Genomic DNA, 22,525 nt, shown 5'->3' on the forward strand with positions numbered 1-22,525 from the left:
GCATACAAAGTGTTGAAATGGATGTCAAATATCTAGATATTGGTGCAGTAAAATCAGTAAAAAATGTCAATGAGCTTTAAATGTTTCCCATTTAAATCCATACAACTGATGACCATGAACACATTTTTGATAACACAATTGCCCTTAGGCAATCTTGTAGGGGAAAAGACGGATCAAATGGGCTTGAAAGCCTCTTTTCTATTTGGCTATTCATAGCTGTAAGTTAGTAACTGCTCCCATGATGTGGCCCAACAGCCTCAGGCCAATTTAATAAAAGCCTTTTCACAGATTCTTGCACTGCCCTTTAGCTCCTTTCCACAAGATCATGAGAGAACATTTTTGTACAAAACTCAACCTCAGAATCTTTTAGAATTGAGAAATCAGTTTTTCGAGTCTGCCAATAAGCTAAATTAATCAAATGATTAAAACAAATATGCAATTGTACATTAAAATAATGAGAAATCAAATTGACCAGAAAATGCTCATGTCTCCACCCACAGAGCAGCATCTCCTTCTGCCAATATATGAAAACATGTGAATGAGAATCAAAAGATGTGTCAGAATATTTAATTAAATCTACAGTTAGGCATAATAGCATCCGCACTCTGCTCACTGCCACTTCTAGAAAAGACATTTAGCTTATTGCTTACATCAACTAACATTTACAGAGTCTGGAAGTCGGTTTGAAACTTTTCAAAGAACTGCCTGAGGACAACATAAACCCTCTCTCTGAAACAACCTCAGATTGTGTGCCATCCCTTTGAAGCTCAACCGTCCTGGGTCGATTTAATCAGCTCACATGCATTAAGCCGTATTTATCTTGATCACTTGTATGGTTTGCCGCAGAGATAAATAGTGAGCATGTCTGAAGCAAGTGGTTGAGCCCAGAAAGAAAAATCAGAGGATAATCGTGGATTAGTAATAGTTTCCATGACAGAGGTGATCGTAGCATCCAGAGCAGCATGGCACACATGATGCTGCAGTCGCAGAGGCGGCGGAGGATGACGAACTGCAGTCGATGGGCTTCTCAGAGGAAACAAATGTGAGCCAGGAAAGACCCTGAGAAGAGCCGCTCCCTTTGAGTTTCTCCCTTTAGAAGTGTCTCTTCATTAGACTAGAGCTGTGGAAAACAATCATTATTTCTTAACATCTCATTAAGTCCTTTCTCTCTCAGCATACATTGATCACAAAGCAGGGGAAAGCTCTGGACAGGGCGTCGGTTCGTTGCACAGCTAATGTGGAGAGACAGACGCGGCAGAGTCTCCATTCCACTTGACCAGCAGGTTTTTCAGCTGGAAAGTCGTCACAGGCCAGGAACCAAACCAGCTCTGTGTTCCTGTGAAGCAACGGCGCTACAACAGTATCTGCCGAGCCACCATGTGGGAAACATTGCTGTTTGTGTCACTGTTTGTTCTCATTGCTACAACAACGTCTCAGAGGCGGGTAAGCACAGGTTCTAGGTCATAAAGTTTGCTGTTGACAGTTAAATTTCTAATAATAAACTCAGGTATAATCCGAGCAATCCAATGAAACATAATTAAGATCAGCATAAATCATTACCGGTATGAATTACAAACCGTCCACTTGTGGAGATGCACGGAGCTTCACATTATATCCCCAATCTCAAAATAGCCAATAGTGAGTCCTCGATACTACTTTCCAAGATGGCAACTCATATGAAGAAAGTTGCTTTTTTGTAACCAAGCTAGTTGACGTACTAGCTAACGTTTCACATTAATGAAAAAATTATATACTGACAAGGCCGCTTTAAACTGTTATTATACCAAATGGATGTATTTCTGATAATACAAAGAGTCATTTTGGGGTCCTTGTGGAACTCAGAAAATTGCATTTCATATTTTACAGCCATTCCAACAGTAATGATTGTTAATGCAAAACAGTGTAACACTAAAATCACCCAACAGGTCCAGAAGCTGGATGCAATGCTGTCTGCCATAGAGCACAACTTATAATTGTTCTAATCCTACATTTAGGGACTTGAAGATAAAGTTTAGTATATATATGCACTGTGTTACATAAACAACTTATTTAGTTATATTTTAGCATTTTTTCTTCAGAGTTTTAAATAATTTGCTTATTTTTTCTTCAGCCATGACTATAGGGTACACAAACGCTCTTTATACATTGTATCGATAATTACATAAATAATATTCATGTTCTTCAAACTTTACTATGTTTTTTTTTCCTGTCATGTTTGGTTTTGTTGCCTTTGCTCCAGTAATGACACTATATCCATCAACAAAGCCCGGCACCTCCACTAACTGACTCTCACGTCCCCAGGACAATTTCAAACACCCTTGCACACTTATTAAAATACATAAGGCACTTTTATTTTAAAATACATACTTGTTTTAAAGTACTGTTATCTGTTTGTTATTTACCATGTTTGTTGTTTATAATTTATTTTTATTCAATGTCTATGTTTATTGTTATGCACATATGAGTCAAATTCCTCATATGTTCAACGTACTTGGCAAATAAACAACAAAATAAAAACAACTATGATCATGAGCCTAAATAAGGCTTACACACAAAGGCCTAAAACACAAGTATCATTTTTTTTAATTTTTATTATAAAGAACAGATGTTTAAAGACAACTCAGACTTGTGAAATCAGTTTAAATAAAACTATGAATAAAAATGGTAGACAGCCTTTTTATACAAATATGTTGTGTTACCACTCTTCTAATCACATCGTTGTTGTCTTCGGTAACCTTGTAGACCAAACTGTTCCCAGAAGTTCAGTTGGGATGCATATTTACATGGAAATTTCAATTTATTTGAACAAACATATATATTAACAAAAAAACATCAACCATGTTTTCCTCCTTTAAGCTCAAAATTTAATTCACCGTCCACTTTTATTTTCCTCTATGGGCGATTCCTCAACCTCCGTGGTGCTGGCTGAGGGGTCCCGCTGGTGGAGTTCAACTGAGCACACCCAGAGGTGAGACAGACACCTGGAGCTCCTCTGAGACCTGCGTGGCCCCTGAGTCCAGGCCGGCCCACGTGTCCCCTCTCTCCCTGCTGCCCTGGCTGGCCGTTAAAGGCTCTGCCAGGACGTCCACGCTGACCTGCAATCAAGGCAAACATGTTGTTTATTCTCCAGGCTTCTTAGATTAGGACAACAGAGCATTTACAGAGAAATTATTTTTTGGCAAATATCACACTCCTCTGACAGTAACAACTCTCCTCCCTCGCTTCCTTGGAATTGAAGCACACACTCAGCTGAATATAGTTTATAAAATGACGCACAGACGCAGATGTGGACATCTATTAAGGCCTAATTTGAACCTAGTCATCAAACAATAGTAGTGCATTAAGTATTGTAAGATTAATTTACCCGTTGGTCCCTGGTCTCCAAAGTAGCCAGGTAGGCCATTACCCATAGGTCCTTCATCACCTTTCTCTCCTTTGTCACCTGCAAGCCAGACACACACGCACACACACACACACACACACACACACACACACACACACATTGGTCTCGACAGCCGAATGGCCGAAATGCTATTCCCCCAGAAGTGAGCTCCATTCAAGAACACGGCATACATGTTGATTAGAGACCACATGTGCTACTGAGATCATTGTTAAATAAACGTTTAAAACACCTTGTAAATATTCTTCAATTTCATTGACTTGGCACAGGAATGTGGCACGAGTGTGACATAATGCTCAGGCCGCTAACCATAAATTAGAGTCGAGAATTTACACATTAGTCTACACCAGCTTTACAATATTAAATTTGGCAGTTTAGTACAGTGCAGTTCATGATGAAAGGTATAATGAGTCTGTCCTTTCCATTTGTGGATTTATTCAAGTACTTTACTAATGTGCAATTTTAGAAAAACCTTGACTGGAGTCTGACTTGACTGGCCCTCTACTTACATGTATATCCCTGACTCTGCAGTTCCCCTCAGCCCTGCCATGAGTATCAGCGCCTGTTTACTCACGTTTTAGTTCTCTACCTGCTCAGCACGAGACAGCAGACAGCAATGAGCGACAAGCAAGTAAACGTAGTGGAGGATTTAGTCAAAAACAGTAAAGGTAGATTGAATTTTCTAAGTTCATCAGCCAGAGAAACAGTGTAATGTCGTTCTATGTCTGCTGGATGTGTAAATAGGTGATAATATGTTAGTGATATGTTTACAGCTCGTTCTCCTGCCACTAAGTGACCAACAAAAACCAATTCAGGTTTGAGTAAAGGATCCAAATTGTTTTTCCACCACTTCCTCAAAACAATCGGTCAGGTTTGTTTTTCACACCTGTTTCTCCTTTTCGGCCCAGTTCCCCGGCTTCTCCGTAGAATCCCGGCAGGCCCACTTCTCCATCAACACCATCATTACCAGGGTCACCCTGACAACATCATCAGTAGGAAAATACATCATTAATCTTTTGAGTTTACTGTATAAATGTTGGTTTTCTTCTCAGGTGCTCTTTTCAATTCATCAATTTAGCTTTCACACACTTCTGGATAGCTCAAAAATTGAAAAGATTCATTGGCTGATTATATAATACATTTTCGGAAAAATTTGTACATTACCAATACATCACTGTTCTTGGTTTGGCATTAAATGCCACAACATGAGGCTTACTGGTCATAATCTAATATAGTAAAACATTTTGTATATAGAGCATTTATCAGCCTGAGAGTCATTGTGATTAAAGAAGTTGTGGAACATGAATTGGTTCTACTCTGTATAATAATGTGGAAAAGGCTTTCCAATCCAACGATAGCCTTGATACTCTCCAAAAAATATTCAACACAGACCAAGTGTCTAGTCTGTGACTCCTTATTTGTCCTCATGGAGACGTGGAAAACCGTAATGTTTTCATTCCAAGCTTTTCTGCCAAATACTTCAGCCCTCGTAGTCCAGTCCAGACCCTAGCAATGTGTTTGCATTTTACTCAGAAAGAGAGACAAAGGCGAACAACGTATGGAGAATGCTCTGCGCTCTGGCAGCGTGTCTCAGCTAAAGGTCCTGAAAAGAGGAAGTGAAACCTAAAGCAGGCTGATTCACATTGAACAATGAAAAGCCAAACAGTAAAACTCACAAGAGGGCCGGGCGGTCCTTTCTGTCCGACGGGACCGGGGGCACCCATGGGCACGTCCCCATACAGAGGACAAACTGCAGCACAAGTCCTCTTCACTGAGTTGGCAAAGGTGGACATCTGCTCCAGGATCACTTTCTTACAAACCTCGATCACATGTTGAGCAGAGAGGGTCGGGCCCTGTGTAACAAATTATTACCACATCCATCACTGGAAGGGACCCAACTGTGGGACATGTAATAAGCAGTGTTGCAGGATGGGGCATGCAGGACCAATGGCTGCCTCTCAGAGTAAATGCAATGAAGAAACGAAGCCAACAATATTTCCTGAGGCTCATTATGGATTTATAGCCACACTAAATGAAACCCTTGCTGTGAGTCACGGATAACTACAGGCTAATATGGAACTCTTTAAATGTGTTTTTGACACCAAAGCTGTTAGCAAACACCATGTGTGTGCCAGTCAGTGTGGCTGCTGGTGCAAATGAGTACTCAGCTGTTTCTGTTCCATCAGTCACAGATAGATGAAGTGTCAATTATAGTAGAGACCGAAGAGCAGTACTATGATACTGTAGCTATGTAATGTTTGTGGGTTCAGTCATATTAAAAGTACAGGCTTGTATTTAACTTACTGGTGGACCCGGGGGCCCCTGAAAGCCAGCTGGTCCTCCTTCACCTCGAACCCCCTTGACTCCGATGGGACCTGATCGCCCAGGTGGGCCCGCCGGGGCGCGCTTCCCCCGTCCTCCCGGAGGACCCTGCACAGCCCTGTCTCCAACCTAGAAAGAGTGCATCCATCAGAATACAATGAGATATTTGTTCAACATGGACACACACTTTATTGAAAGCAGTAACAGCTTAAAATGCTTACTAGGTCATGTGAATTTGAATAATAAAACATAGTAACTAACAGAGTCACATAGACAGTGAAGCAAACTAGCAAGTAACATAATCTCAGTGGTAAAAGTAAATTATAAAGATGTAAAATGGAAGTAAAAGTGTGAAGATAAAAGGAAAAATGCAAAACCTGCAATTGTAGAAAAATACACATATGCATAAACAAACTGTACCTTTTCATGTAAAACAAATCAAACCAGGTAGAAAAAACTTAAGAAATGAGTGATGCTCATTTTGGTGCTATTGTGGGTGTCACTGCCCTCATCACATCTACAGATGCTCTAAATATGTCTGAAATGTAATTTGATGGATTGATGTTAGATTTTTCAGACTATTCAGTCTGCAAGCAGAGAATGTGATGAATGTAGCATGAAATGTTGGAAGTCTAGCAGAAATATCGTAGTATTACAAAGCACACACCAACATGACGGCTCCATTCAGTGACCCAACTCATCACAGCCAAGTTACTCACTTAACGTCACTCAGCCCATACCTCCTTAAGAGAAGTAAACAGGGAGACTTTTGAGTGCTAGTATGTTTTGGAAATAGTATTATATTTCTCAATGAAGCTCTGACAAAAGAATCACAGCTCACCTTTCCTTTTGGGCCCTTGACTCCTTTTTCACCCTTAAAAAAAAAAGTTAATGTTAGGTTTGGTCACAAAAAACTACAAAGTGAATGTAATGATGAGCAGAGAGGATGGCATATATTTAGGTAGTACCTGGCCACCTTTAACGCCTTGGATTCCTTGTATTCCGATGTCACCCTGCACAAGGCAAAACAAAAAATTGTATTTAGAAGCTTTCAAATATTTGATACAAAGATATATATATATGGCACCAAATGATAATTTTTATGTCATTTAATTTCTGATGGGTAATGGATGAAGATACCTTTGACCCTGGTTTTCCAGGCACACCCACATGTCCCTGTGAAGAGATGACATGGTTCAATGGCCTGAGAGAAATGAACTAGTGTTTGGAAGAGTTCAGAAAATTCATCTGGAGCACTTACAGTAGGTCCCGGTGGGCCAATAAATCCAGGTCTTCCTGGCTTCCCAGCAGAACCCTTGTAACCTCTTGGGCCCTCGAGAATAAAACATTTATTAAACCAACCTAAGGGACTGCTTTATTCTTTGTCGTCTTCCTTTAAGATGGCAAACTACTTTACGTACAAAATGTCTTATGTGCTTGTCTTCTGAAAAAAAGACTTACAGTTCGGCCTTGGGGACCCATTTCTCCTGCTGGCCCAAGGGTGCCTTTCTCTCCCTGTGAAACACATAAACCATAACAAATGTATCCACCAAAAACCACTCAATTGTACACATTTATTTACAAACACAAACAAGAACGGCAAGTTACCTTTGCTCCAATTCGTCCAAGTTTTCCACTGACACCTTGTGGTCCTTGATAAGCCTGTGAGTAATAGATAACACTTAACATACCACGATTGCACTGCTTCTGAACTTCATCACGATATCATTATCAGCAGAACATAATACCTCTATTCCTGAATCACCATCTCTGCCTGGTAGGCCCGGATCTCCAACAATCCCCTAGATTGACAATATCGTAATTATACAACAGACACATGATGTTGGGGGTGTAAGAGAGGAATCAGGTGAATCAGCGGTGAATCACCTGCAGTCCAATGGAGCCCGCTCTTCCCACAGGTCCATGGATCCCCTAGTTTTCACAAGTTCACAAGTTCAGACAAAAAACACATCCATTAATACATGTTTTAATATTATATATATATTATAGGAACACACACTGTTCATGCCAATGTGAGTAATGTGTGATACATACAGGCTTCCCCTTCTCTCCAGCACCTCCCCTGTCTCCAGGATCTCCCACAATACCCTGTCAAATCATCATTTAAAGCATCGTAAGTTACACATTTTATACAACACAGTGACTCACCAGCTCATGTTGATACAGTTCCGATCCTCAGATTTCAACCAAAATCCAGTCACATTAACTAATGTTGTAAGCCAAAAACAAAGCTCTATTCCAATGTTTTACCACATTAACAATTATTATCTGGCTCTCCGTGCTCACATGAGGGAATTTTGAAGGTAGTGGACAAATAATTAAGAGTGTCTCATCATGGATTATTGAACAGACAACAACCCACCTGCTTTCCTCTGGACCCAGCGCGCCCTGTTACACCAGTGGTCCCTTTTTCTCCCTAAAAAATCCAAGCATGATGGAATTAAATCACAATATTTAGATTAAAAAAAAAACAGAAAATAAAGTATGTATACCTTAACTCCTTGAAATCCGGGAATCCCTTCGTGTCCTTTGTTGCCTTTGGTACCCTTTGAGGAGGATAAAATGTCATTAATACAATAATTACATTGCAAAGGGGCTTACCACTGTGTCTGCAAGGTTAACTCACAATGTCTCCCAGGTTTCCTGTCTCTCCGATGTCTCCAGATGGTCCGCGAACTCCCTTTAATTAGTGAGAATGCCGACATTAAGGGTTATCCATCAAGTTGAGCAACATTAACTGCAAACTGAACAGAACTCCAATGAAAAGTCTGTAACTTCATTAGCTGGATGAAAGAGGTCTAATTAAAGCCTGAACTAGTGCAGGAGTTTACCTTGAAGCCCGCTGCCCCTCTTAATCCTTTCAGACCCTGAGGACCTCTGTCTCCCTGTTAACACAACATGTCATTAATACAGATTAGTGACATTTCAGGATGAAGAAAGGATGAAGCTGAGTGTGATGAATTACCATTTGGCCCCTGAGTCCTCTCATTCCTTTCTCGCCTTGGATTCCTTCTTCACCCTAGGACATGTGTGAGATCTCATTAATGCGTTCTGAGAACAAGCCACACTGAAGTGTAACCCCGGTAGGAGCATAATGGCAGATCTTACCTTTTGGCCGGACTCGCCTATGTCGCCATAGTCTCCTGTGTTTCCCCGGATACCCTGCAAGACATGTTTTACTCAATCTCAAGCAAAACTGCAGCTTTTTCTTTGTGAATCGACCATCTTGAGAAATTAGACCGTAAGGTGCAAAACGTTAACGACTGTTTCTAGAGAGAAACTCACTATTGATTCTTGGAGATTTGGATACATACGACAGAAAAACTGTTCAGACATGACAGCATGTTCTCATCATTTTAATCACCCCATAAATTTGTTGTGGATTTTTCTGCAATCATTTTGGCGAGACAGAAAGTGAACAAAAGAAGCACTCTCATAGTTGCATAGTAAATATAATGCTCAGGCCAGGAGAGATAAGCTTAGTTTACCATAAAGACTGGAAACAGGGTGACATTTAAACAAGCCTGGTTCTGTCCACGTCCAAAGGGCTCCAAAAATGTCCAAAGGTGTACAAGGTAACAAATTGGTGAAACACCAGCTCTAGTGTTTGGAGAGTGTCAGTCTAGCTGTTTCCAGCTCGGCTAAGCTAACCAGCTGCTGGCTGGCTAGCTCATATTTAAATGACAGTTTTCTGAGTGGCATTCATTTTCTAATCTAAAAAAAAAATGAAAGTAAATTTCTCAAAATGTTGCATTATTCCTTTAAATTTGAAACTACAGCCAGAACATAGTTAGCTTAGAACAAAAGCTGTAGGCAGGAGGAAACTGCAAATTTAGCTTAGATTAAAAGTAAATTTGCCTACCAAATGCCTTTATCTTGTTTTTGATCTGTACACAACCAGAGAGTAAAAACAACTGGCTCGCTTTTTCTCTCTGCTTCCAGTCTTTTGGCTAAGCTAACCTAACCATCTCATGGCTGGAGCCCACACAGATATGAGAGTGGGATCGATTGTCTCATCTTTGTCTCGGCAAGAATATAAGTGCATTTCTAAAACATTTCCTACAAGCTGTAAAAAATTATAAAGCAAAATGAGGAGAAATGTGAACATGCCATAGTCAAGTTTCAGGCACACTAACATTAGTGGAAAATATACACAAGCATGTTGAGCAGGATTTAGGAAAGATAAGTCATAGGTAGAACAAAATGGGCCAGACTATTGTTTGTACAGATGCTGACTTCCTCAGTTGAACAAGGAAAAGTGTTTCCCAGTTGGCTGTATTTCACTGAGTCAACAAAGAGATTAAACAAGTTCCAGGATGCCTTTGTGTTGTCGGTTTATTTGACCACCTCGCCTAACTTTAAGCAGAGTCAGCTAGGCGAAGGTTAACCTCAGAGATGGCCGACAGTACGGCGTGAGGCACAGCCGTGACCTTTACAATGTTTCTAAGGCAGTATAGCTCTGACGAACAAAGGACCACCCACCACCGGAGATGGACACTTCATATATCTGTGCCAGGAAATGCCCTCCTTGGATGCCAGCAGGAGAGGAGATAAACATGTTAGGGCTCTGTGATTCACATGCTGGCAGGAGGGCAGAACTCTAACGAGTTACACAAGACAGATGTCTACTCCCAGATGAGCTACAGCTGCTACTCAGGACATGAATATGTAGCGTGTACAGCTCTGGAAATGTGCTCTGAATGTACGTGGGTCTGCAGGCGTACATGTGTTTGCTCAGGCAGCATGGGGGATTTCCTTGAGTGCAAAGGGCATGTTAAAAGCCAAACGATCACATAGGTATACAAACGAATCCTCCTTCTTTAAACATATGTTCTCTAGACTGTTTTCAAAAGACCCTCAGATCTGTTCCAACATAACACCGACTGCTAAGCATGATGAGATTAACAAGTCGTAAATTTAAAGAGGAAATAATCACGTCTGCGGCTCCCTGAAGGACACAAAGTGAGTGTATTTGTTTTTTCATTGATGCACGAGTAACTGGCTCCTGCAGCCAACCACTTTGTTCATTATCATTTTCTCAAACATTTCCTCTCTTTCATAATTTTATCTTCCTGTAAGGGAATTATTAATTAACCTTATCCACAAAAATAAAAACATTTAAGAGACACATTTCACACACTAGTTAAGCACACTAATGCTACTTATTACTAGACACTGGGGGGTAGGGTTATTGCATAACTTCCTGGTTTTCCTGTGTGTGAGGGATTCATTACATTTGGCTCAGTGTCTTCCAAATAGAAAAGCAAAAACCATTAGAAATCCTGTGATCTCTTTCCAGTTTGAGTTAAATCCTATATTCTCAACAGGCAGGGCCTCAGTTTTAAGATGCTAATGGCAATTTCAGAGCAACAAAAAGCAGACATGAGTTTTTAAACTATGAAAGGAGCCTCTATGTTTACTATCGCCAAGCGCTTCTGCTTCCAGATCTGTTTCCATCCTGTCCTGTCTCAGTTGTACTTTTTTGCCATTTTTCACAGCTTTGCCACTCTACTTTGTCACTCACCCACAATTCAGTTTAACTCTATATTGTACTGCAAGAAGAAGGGGATGCTGCTAACGCTCATACGACAAGTAAACACCAGTCATCCGGTTTAAAACTAGAGTTGATATTCACATGACTGAAAGGTATTTAATAAATATGATTACCCAGTTTCCGTGTCTTCCTTGATCTCCAGCTTTTCCTGGAAGACCTATGTGACCCTGCAGAAGAATAAAAACATATGTCAACACAGATTCAACTTGAGGATGGTCAGCCAATATTCACTATACAGGTGTGTTAACCTTTGGTCCTGGAGGTCCTTGAATGCCTGGTTGTCCGTGCATGCATTTGCAAGACGCTCTTCCAGCTGTTAGGCCGATCTCTGCGTACCCTCCACACTGCCATGGATAGAAAGGCAAGAAAAAAGGTATTACAACCAAAAACACATCTCCAGCAGAGAGAGTGAAACCATGTTGAATGGGAACTGACTCACCACACTGGAAAGCTCACAGCAGCCCTCTGAATAAGCCTGCTCTGGGTCACATGACACCTCCATCTGCTGGAGGTCCACCTGGAAAGAGACAGGACATAATGTGAGAAACAAAGTTGTATCCCAAATCAAAGGAAGTTCAAATATTACTTTAAAATACATATATATATATATATAAATCCAGGCTGTGAACTTACAGACACAGAGCGATCTCCTGCAGCCCGCTTAACGATGGAGGTGTACCCTCGGTGGATGACTGGCCTCGGCTCATCAATGGACTCCACACTGACCTCTTCACAGTCTATAAGCAGCTTCACCTGACTGCCCTTGACACTCAGCGCCAACTTGTGCCACTCTCCATCAAATAACTGTTCCACGCCATGGAAGGTCCTCAGCATCTGGCTCCCACGGGGGCTTGTGGAGAAGAAGTCTAAGGAGCGTGTGTCACCCTGGAAACGCAGGCCAACTTGCTCCCGACCCTCGGGGTCACTGACCTGCCACAGGTCCCAGGAACTCTTGGCAGTGTCCTTGTTCACCTTAAATGTTGCGATGACAGAGTAGTCGGAAGGAAGTCCATCTGAATACACATCGCTGTGGCAAAAGAGTCAGGGTTTAGAGAACTGGGGTTTTTATTTGATATAAGAACATTGATAAGAAGAAACAGAGCTCCTTGGACTTCATATTCAACTTCAGCATGTGACACATTTCTTTGTAACTTTTTATTAAAAATATTTCATGATGCAGTATTTAGCAGACGGATATTCTTTGTTTATTTAATTTGAACAAAGCACATGTCCAGTTAAATCAAGGGAAACATTCAGGATCTGTAGGCAGCGCTGCATTCATTGAAAGGGTTTGAGAGTTCAGTGATAAACAAAAGAAACAGTCGATAGCCCCGCAGCAGCTCTGTGAGGCTCAGCGCTGCTTTGAGCTAAATACTAACTCTCAGCATTTAAACATGGTCAAAAAACAATGCTGGCATGTTACATTTATCTATAAATAGTAACTTAACACCAGTCTGAAAAGCATTATTGTGCTGCAATTCAGGTTGATCGTTTCAAACATCTGACCACATGCTGCAATGCTGATGGGTGTGCTTTGCTGCACCTGTAACCAAACCTAGTAGATGGGAATTTGATGGGGAGCTGTGAGTCATCAATACGTTTTTAGTCATTCGTATTATTGGTATTCTCGAAAATATGTTTTGTGTTTTTCTTTTCGTGTTGACTGGAATGTTTAATATAGACCCCAAGATGACTCGCTGTCCTTTAGTGCACAGGTAATGTGGATCCTAGAATAAACTAAACTAAGCAGAGTTGTCAGGGTGTATCATACTAACACACCCTGGAATACACTTCTATAACACTGCAGCCAGGTGAGAAGGTGAACTACTTTAGATCAGTAAAAACAAACATTTCAGGCGGTGTTAAGTTAGTCTTTGATCATTTTTCCAGCTTATTTCAAAATAAAAGCAATCTAATACTGTACCTCATGGTCCTCCGGAGATGGATAGAGGGGTTGATGCGGTAGGCCACCGCCTCAGGTTGGGAACCGTCCACTCTTCTCACTCCTCTTGACTCAGGCACATGAAACTCCTCCAGCAGATCAAAACCTCACAGCACAAACACTGAGCTCAGTTCGGCATCACAACGATTCAGCATCAAAGTTGCAGGACGACTTCTAAATCGTTGATATCACTGATTCTTTTTTAATTATTGCATTATTCATTGCCATTAATAATGCCATCTGTTCACAGGTAGAATGAGGTCATTTATGGAACCCATTAACAAGAAGAGGCTGTTTATTGGATTTAGTGGATTTGGCTTCTTAATTTTAAACACAGGACGCTTGTGCTGCAGCTTGAATGAGATCAGCTTGGCTGTGGTGTTTCCTGTCGGGTTCAAATGTGTGGGTGTTGAAAGATTCTCATGACAAATATTACGACTGAAGTAGAAAATAACTCAAAAAACAAATCTATGACAAAGAAAAATGTGATACCTCCTACTGTTGCATGTTAACAAGTCACCTGCTTAATTTAAAATCCTGTTCTGTCTGTGTCTTAACTCTGCAGGCTGGACTCATTGTTTCACTGCCATGTATTACAGTCAATAGGTCGGCATAGCTAAATAAAGCCACGTTAAATGTCACAGCCGTTTACATTGGAAAAACTACTAGGATTAATATTTGTCAGCACTGCTTGTACTATTTATGGCCGTTTTATCTGTGAGTAGGACACCATAGGAAAAAAAAACATTGGGTTATTTATGGGAACATGGAGACGAAGTGGAGACTCTGGGCTTTAAAGGTTTATGGACAAAGCTTAACCCCAGGGTGACCTCTTGACCTCTTAGTGTCCGCACAGGCCTTGGGAGCAGGAAACATGATACTGGGTTGACTACTGGGAAGGAAAATAATGGACTCTGAACTGACAAACACTGACATCTGCTGGTCATGGTGCCGGAATACACTGTTCAACCTGGAAAACTATAGTCACTGCAGATAATTAACATGATGTCTGTAATTATTGTCAATTCTGTTTTATATGATACGTTTATAAACAAGTAAAGGCCTAATAAGGGTGTGCTGGCAAAGATAGCAGCAGCATGTTTAACAAGTCCAATTGTTTGGGAAATAATCCAGTGCTAGTGTTACTTTTTATACAGTGTGAAATATGTTGTAGTCATCAAATAAGTATGGAAATAAAATGTAAACTTACTTGGCAACTTTTGACATTGGGTCAGTGTGAAGAAGGCAACAAGTGCTGCAAACACCAGCATTTCTTTTGAGGGTGGCATTTTATAATTGTTGTAGTCAGGGGCTAGAAGTGCCTGCAGTACAACAAGTCAAGAAATCAGTAATTAAAAAAAATCTGATTAACTGATATATGAGTGTACAGTAGGCTGTTACATTTAAATCAGTCACTCAAATTAGTTTGAAAAGTATTTCTATGAATGCATTTTCATCAGAAATCAGAATCAGAACCATTTATTGCCACGTATGTTTTCACATACAAGGAATTTGTCATCGCAGGTGGTGCATAACATGAAACAATAAACAGAGTGCAGGAAATGGGAGCATGTTTAAATTTACAATTATATTTACAATAGAATATAACATTAAAGATTTAGAAAGAATAAAAAAAGAAAGAAAGAAAGAAAGAAAGAAAGAATGTCATGTTAAATTCCTTGGCCTAACCTTATCAAAACTGGTGAAATTGTCATTTAAAGTTTTTTTTAAAGATAAAATATTTTAATTTCTTTTTTTACCAAGGTTAATGATCATATTTTATGATAATAGTGTGTCCATTGAATTGAATTGTCCATGCAATCATTCTCAAGCTTTATCAAAATAGAGAAAAACAATTACGCTAATCACAAAATAATCCCCCTTTTGATTAGCAACCTGACATCATATACAATCCCTATATATGTCAAAATGTATGAAAACAAATAATAAAGAAAACATTCAAGAGAAATACTTAATTACTCACATATTCCTGAAAAAGAAAATCCCAAGGCTCCTGCAGACGGGTCTTTTTCAGTTCCTGGTGTGAGGAGATATCCCACTCTAAAGTGCCATCCCGGCCCAGTGTCTGAGCTGAACAGGAGGACCATTCAAACGAGAAGCGCTGGGTCTCAGGCGAGCCTGACCCCTGAGCTCCACTCTACCTTTGGCCCCCAGGGGATCTGTCGATTCTCATAGGCCAGTTACACCGACTGTCACTACAAGTCCAGTAAACAGAGTCATCACATTTAGGAAATGTAGGTGAACATATGAGGGACTTTATGTAGCTATTGAAAGGAGAAAATAAGAGTAATGATGAAGAGTAAGTCTCTGCTTCATCAAAGTTCTAAACAATGCAGCTCTGAAAAAAATAAGGTAACTGTGCGGAGCTTCTGTATGTGTCTTTACACATCTACTGATATGGTTAGAAAAAAACAATAGACTTTTGTTGGGGCTGTTGTAGAAACTTCAATAATTGCTTTTAAAAACAGTCAAACATTTAGTGGATGTTCATTCAAGACGAGTCTCACTGAGAGAAAGATGTAGTATGTCACAGCTAAATACAAGATGTTGTGCAAACATTCCACCCAGAGGAGACAGCGGCTTTCATCTAAACCGCCACACTGCATCTAACAGCCAGGCTGCAGGGAGATGACGGAATAACAGACATACAGTTGATCGCTGCTTCCAGTGTCAGAAATTAAGAAGGCAAAATGCAAATGTCCAAAGAATCCTCAGAATGCCCCCAAAAATGTGATTGAGGGACAAAATTGTCCCCAAAATTTCTAAAGGAATATACATTATATAGTCGGTCATTCCTGCTCAGCAACTTTTATATCCCATGAAATACTTCCTTATATTTTCTTTAAATATGAAGTTCTTATAACCAATACGTTGAATTTTATATTCTTCTTCATCACATGTACATTAGAAAGACTATATTATTATAATATATATTTTTAAGTGACCCTTTTGTGCTCGATGTCCCCAGTGCAAAGTAAACAACTTCTACAACCATAACCATACAATTACAAAATACTCAAAATACGATTATAATTTGAAAATCATAAACTATAAATAACTAACACGTTTTATTATATTGTTATGGTCTACTATTGAATGTTTATGTCATATTATACCTTAACATGTTTGGTGACGGTGAGTTGAAACAATGTTCACTTGTCGGGATCAGACATCGGGATTAGACTTAATCTGTCCCTGCTTTACAGATGAGGAGAGTCATTTCATTCACCTCTTCAAAACCAAACCAGTCTATTTTCTATTTTTCAATTGCAATATCGGCTACTTTCTTTCCCGTCTTTTTTGCTGGGGTGGTGTTGGTGACAGGGTTGGGTTGCTTTCTTTGAGGACAGTGAACTTCACTTCAGGTGCTGGATTGCCTGATCTCTGCCAAGTATCGTGATTTTGTGAGACGGAAGTGGCAGTTAAATGAATTGAGTGATGGGTCATTCGTGCACTCAAAGGGTTGAATGTTTCATTAAAATGTGCTGATGGTTGCTTTCTGGTAGATGTTGTAGCTACCTCGGTTAGAATGTTTTGATGGCTGGGTCTGTAAAGACAAACATATGATTAGTTTGGCTATCTTTGCCAAAATGATGATTGATGGTATACACTTTTATTTGTTTGCAGTCAAATAACATCTCATGTGTATTGTGTTCAAGTCATTTACCTTTGTTGTGTCTCCTCTCCAGGGTGTTCGGCCTGAAAGAGCCCCCAGTCTACCTGAGCACCAATTATAGTTCAGGGAGGTAACATGTATTAATTAATAGAGGGGTGTTAGTGAAGTTGAATTCCTTGTTTGGGCTTTATATGACTCTATTGCACAAAGAGAGAGCATGCAGACTATCAGCATCATGACGATTGTATTTGTTGTGGTGAAGGTAATTGTGTTGTCGGGTGAGGGACAGAGTGACCCGTACTGTGGGGTCGAGGTGCTCATCAGTGGCTGGCTATAGAAGGCTACCAGATTCAATCAGGCCAGAGCCACATGCTGCCCGTGGTCCACTGTATATAAGATGACTGTCATGGTTTGTGATAATTGTTAATAAAATGAACACCTTGTTGGTCTGCACCTAACCTCTGTGTCAAGCCTCCTGCTTCTAAAGTCCAGCCGCTACGTGGTCATCACATTTTTCCGTGACTTTTTGTGACTGCTTTCAATTGTTTTTGACATGACATGCTATATATATATATATATATATATATATATATATATATATATATATATATATATATATCATGCATGCATATATATGCATGTATATTCATACATTTATAGATAGATAGATTAGTTTCCAAACATAAACAAGGATATTAGACATACCAAACACATACTATTAAAAACAATAGTATAGCCCTCAATGTCATGCCTGATTACCGAAACTGAAAACACTTGTTTGGCCCCAATTGTGATTATTAGTTTGGCCCCAATTGTGATAATTGTGTAAATGTTTCACAATGACATGACGCTGCTATATTTACCCCTCAACCAACAGACTACTGCTAGCATGGCTAATATGTGTATGAATGAGCTAAAACCGGCAAAGCAGAGAGGATTCTGTGGTCCACAACAGCCTCTGGTGGCTTTCTGCAAGCAGGTTTATTACAAAGTAATGTTACAGTGACAATTTCAGCTCTACCGAAATTAACCATACATTGACATGGATGCACACGAGAATGTCTACATGGAGTGCCACCCCTTCAAGCACACACTGCTGTGAAGTGATCAAATGAAACAGGGACTGCAGCTGACGACAAACAAACAGGACTTAAAAGCTTTATGATTACGATGTTTCTGCTACTTGCCATAAATAGTATTGTTCAAAGGTTTCTGCAGTGCGTACTGGGGGTTTATTGTAGTATATTGCATTGCCCTTTAAATGCATGTTGGCAGTATATCATATCACTTAAATAGATAATTGCAGTGCCTCCAATGGTACCAATATGCACCATCTACTCCAAACATCAGAAAACATAAATCACAGTACATTCAGTAACTCTCAGAGCGCTTTCCCGCCTGTTGCCCTTCATTAGTGTTTTTAGAAATGTTAGCTAACCGTACAACATTCCCAGGTTTTCTAGTGTTCGTCAAACCTCTTCAGGTTTTGCATTAGAAGAATAAAATAAAATAAAAACAATTTGAAATATTTCACAAAAAATAAAATACATTAAAACAAATACACAAGGCCATTAACATTTCATTCTCACATAATATTAAACCATATTGCCTCTCAAAAGAATATTTTACAACTTTGCAATGATTTAAATAACACTCAACACATTTGTAGTCTTTTAAATTAGATTTCTCCAGTGTCCGTTACGTGTTTAGGGTGCAACTAGCTCCTGGGTGGTTTGTTTTCAAGGCCACTGACTATCGCTTGGATGACTTGGCCAGTTTGCTTGTTGAAGTGGTTCTTCTCTGAGGAGTGGGGATCTTAGAAGGTTTTCCTCCATGTTGACGGGACGCAGAACGCGCCGTCGATCGGGTTGCGTCCCCAACTGTTTCAGAAACGTCTGAGCAAACCGACTGGATGTCCGAGATGTCGAAGTCAGAGGCGTCACTTCCTCTGCGACTGCTCCCTCTGCTTCCTGCTTTACTTCCAGGTCGGCTCGAATTTTTTCTTGACTCTAGAAAGATAAAAGGACAATGATCAACAAACCACAAAGAATGAGCCTGATCCATAGAGGTATCAGTGTTTTGCCACTGGCAGTTTGGCAGCACATTGTTACTTTCAAACAAATACAGATCGATTAGCATCTTTTATCAACCCTTTTTGGATGATTATCGAGACATCCTCAATTTGTTGTGGCTGCTTGTAATTTCAGTTTAATGTCGTTCAGTTTCGTTTTAGGTTTTCCAACAAGGTATCTATTAAAATAGATCTATTAAAAACAATACCATCTGTCAGAGGCTAATGTGTTGCCTTACCTTCTAGGTAAAGTAAAACATACATTTGCAGCCACTATCATTACATTTGCAGCCTTTTAAATGGTAAATGGACAGTCACCCATTCATACACCAATGGAAGGGGCTTCCATGCAAGGAGCCATCTGCCCATCAGACTAACTAAAATTCACACCCATTCACACACAATTTGAGGTTCAGTGTCTTGCCCAAGGACACATGGAAGAGCTGGGAATCAAACCGCCGATCTTCAGATTGAAGGGCGACCCGCAGAGCTGCCACGGGGACCTTCAGTGACCTCTGGGTGACATCTCAGATGCTTCACCAATCATTTTATATAAACTAGAAATCACTCGACCCCTGAAAATGTTATTGCAACCTCAACATGTTTTATCTAAACATATAAACATGGTTTATCAGTGGCTCCTTTGTTTCCATTACCTTAATTCATAATGTTTCATATCGATTGGCCAAAGGGAAAACCCTCCTATCTGCACTTTATGTGTTTAAAAAAAAAAAAAAAAAATATATATATATATATATATATATATATATGCGCATATATATATATATATATATATATATATATATATATATATATATGCACATATACATATATATATATATATATATATATATATATATATATATATATATATATATATATATATATATATATGCACATATACATATATATACATATATATATATATATATATATTTATTATTTGTAATACGTATTGGGTAGCCTCAACAAATAGCATTCTGCAAGAAAACAACAAGTTGTTTTTTTTATTCACAAAAAAAGTGCATTTTTTAGATAGGAGCTTTTGCTCTTCGGCCATCAATATGTTTTATTCATAATGCTGAAAGTGCTGAGATTGACCCAGTGGACAAAAATACATTTTCTTCAAAATATAATGAAAATAATCTCTGAAGTTGCTCTCCACTCACCACCTATCGTCTGTGCCCGAGCTTTCAGTACCGCAGCATTGATCAAGGTTCCTTCCTCACCAGACTGAAATCCTTTGCCTGACAAGTACCCAGGAAGACGTAGTTTGCTGCCTTGAACTGGAGTACCCTGCAAAAGACAGAACAGTAATTACTTGGATTTGTGATCAATGGGAGTAAACTGTACAGTTTAATGACAGTGTTTGAACAGTCCTGATTAAGAGCATAAATTGTACCAGAAAGTATGTTATTGAGTTAGTTTTTAATTTGATATTTTAAAAAATCCTTATTTTTGCAAGAATGTATTACTAGTATTAGTATTTTAATTAAAGTTTCAACCTGTAGTTAGAAATTCATTATACAATCATGCATAAATTACATGTAACGGTTTTTTTTTAATAGTGGAGTTAAAATGAGACAGACATTTTTGTCAAGCAGGAAATAAATATTCAGTCCATTAGTAATCAAAGGAGAATTTGTTTATAGACCCAACTGAAGTCTCTCACACATTTAGTTTTTCCCCAGCAGAATACGATTGTAAATCAGCGAAATCAGAAATACCTCCAACAAATCACCTTTTACAAACTAGGCGCTATATCCGGCCTTACTGGCGATACATACATGTTGTCTCTGTTTTGATAGTTGTGCAGCAGATTTCAGTTGGGTCATAAATCAGAAGCGTCCCACATCATGTGCTGTACATGACTATACTATATGACTATACCTCTGAGGATGAACCTTGGCTCCCAAAGGAGTCTGATGATTTAAGAGGAGTGGAGGGTTTGCTGTTTGTAAGCCAAGGCTTATCATAATTGCGGGTAATGTGTTGGGGAGTCTGGGAAACAATGGCAAATCAAAAAACACAGATATGGATTCACAAATCAAAAACTACCAGAAAGACTAGATGGAAGAAACACAAAAAATGAACAAGAACGTGATCAAAAAATGTGAATATAAAGAAATATGGCATGTAAAGAAGAGGGAAATCATGATGGGGAGTGATCAATCAACAGTGTGACAGACAACGAGGGAACTGGCTCTCACGGCAGAGTAGAGCCTCTTACTTTGGGTGTACTGGTCACTGCTGGGGTTGATGGGACCGCACAGCTCTGACTGGAGGTGGATCTGTTGGGAGAACATCCTCTGGATGATGGCCGAGATCTTCGGCCTCTGTAACGGAAGCTCGCCATCACCTGAGTGGTTCCCTCCGGGAGGATGAACTTCTCTCGCAGCTCCAGGTTGGTCCTGCCTTTAGCTAAGAAATGACACCCCAAATTAGCCGTATTAAATAAATACAACTGGGAATACTTTCATTAGTAGTTTTGTGTTGATGATGGAGTGAGTAAACACAATTATTTCCACTTTAAGTCCCCAATTATCCATGAATAAATATTAGTTTGGTATCAATTATGGTTAAAATAGAAATTTCCTTGAAAGAACTGCTCCATTTACACTCGGGCAAATATGAATTGATTCTTCATTTATTTTCATATTTCATCTATTTATATTTTTTGTTTTGGGATTGTATGCTTGGCTATGGAGAAATGTAATAATATGTGGATTTTGTGTATGCAAGAATTACCGGATGTACTGTATTACATTTGCAAGATGTCTGAGTATGCGACGTGAGCTTACTGGACAAACATGCTCAAACATATTTAACAATAAAATATAAACAATTTAAATAATACTGGAAACTATTTAATAGAGTTGAAAAGGTAATGTTGATTGTAGTTGTTTGTAGAGTCATATGATGCAGAGAAGAAGTATTGCTTGAGTTTACTTCAGAGTGAACCGTCTGCTGGTAATGGCATACGGCATCAATATTTCAGTAGATAGTATGCAGTATGTGCATACCATGTATGTAGGATACAGTACCTATGTATGCGATTTCCAACAGCTGTTTTCTTTTAGCACCATATTACATAGTTCTTTTCAGGTAACTTCTAAAAAAAAAAACTTTTTGGGAAATTATTGGGAATAAAGTGTGACTAATAATAATATTAATGTGTTTTTAAATAAAGCAGAATGTACTGAAAAAAATACAGAATAAACAATGAAAACACAAGACTCATGCTGTTTCACACCTTATCCATACTGCTGCACCAGTAGTGGAATACACTTTGTTTCCCAACCAGCAATACTTTTTTGTTTGCTTGGACTGCTCAACAAATGTTGAGAAGATTCAAACATATCAAAGTATGCTCAAACACTCCCACACCCAAAACGGCCCAAATGAGGAGAATTACAAAACCAATACACAATCTACACACAGTGAAACCAAACTTGCACCAGATGTGTGAAAAACCAACTGGCATACATGCAGATGTGATCGCTGAGACACACTGTCAAACAAAGTAAACAGTGCAATAAATACTGTTTCAGTTTTGTGTGTGTATTATATACAGACAA

General features: G+C 39.3%; 2 protein-coding genes across 2 annotated transcripts in view; both read right to left on the reverse strand.

Annotated features, from left to right (window-relative positions):
• Positions 1-2,698: 2,698 nt before the first annotated feature.
• On the reverse strand, positions 2,699-14,528 carry LOC306746905 (uncharacterized protein; the record flags this gene model as incomplete). The annotated part of the gene is made up of 26 exons (XM_079229891.1): positions 2,699-3,095; positions 3,365-3,442; positions 4,287-4,377; positions 5,077-5,253; positions 5,705-5,851; positions 6,564-6,596; positions 6,691-6,735; positions 6,863-6,898; positions 6,984-7,055; positions 7,184-7,237; positions 7,331-7,384; positions 7,471-7,524; positions 7,610-7,654; positions 7,778-7,831; positions 8,106-8,159; positions 8,236-8,289; positions 8,370-8,423; positions 8,575-8,628; positions 8,709-8,762; positions 8,852-8,905; positions 11,411-11,464; positions 11,546-11,641; positions 11,737-11,814; positions 11,931-12,324; positions 13,222-13,345; positions 14,450-14,528. 26 exons carry the CDS (start codon positions 14,526-14,528, stop codon positions 2,893-2,895), a joined length of 2,292 nt encoding a protein of 763 aa, XP_079086017.1. The 3' UTR covers positions 2,699-2,892.
• Positions 14,529-17,826: 3,298 nt separating this feature from the next.
• Positions 17,827-22,525, reverse strand: part of dst (dystonin) — a gene marked incomplete at its 5' end in the record, with an annotated part of 100,839 nt that continues 96,140 nt past the window's right edge. Inside the window, 4 exons of the mRNA XM_079229655.1 lie at positions 17,827-18,885; positions 20,117-20,243; positions 20,838-20,948; positions 21,178-21,368. Of these exons, the coding sequence (XP_079085781.1) occupies positions 18,629-18,885; positions 20,117-20,243; positions 20,838-20,948; positions 21,178-21,368 (686 nt within the window). The 3' untranslated portion in view covers positions 17,827-18,628. The remainder of the gene's footprint in view (positions 18,886-20,116; positions 20,244-20,837; positions 20,949-21,177; positions 21,369-22,525) is intronic.

The sequence above is a fragment of the Taurulus bubalis genome (genome assembly GCF_910589615.1).
Source record: "Taurulus bubalis genome assembly, chromosome: 14".
Taxonomy (NCBI): Eukaryota; Metazoa; Chordata; class Actinopteri; order Perciformes; family Cottidae; genus Taurulus; species Taurulus bubalis.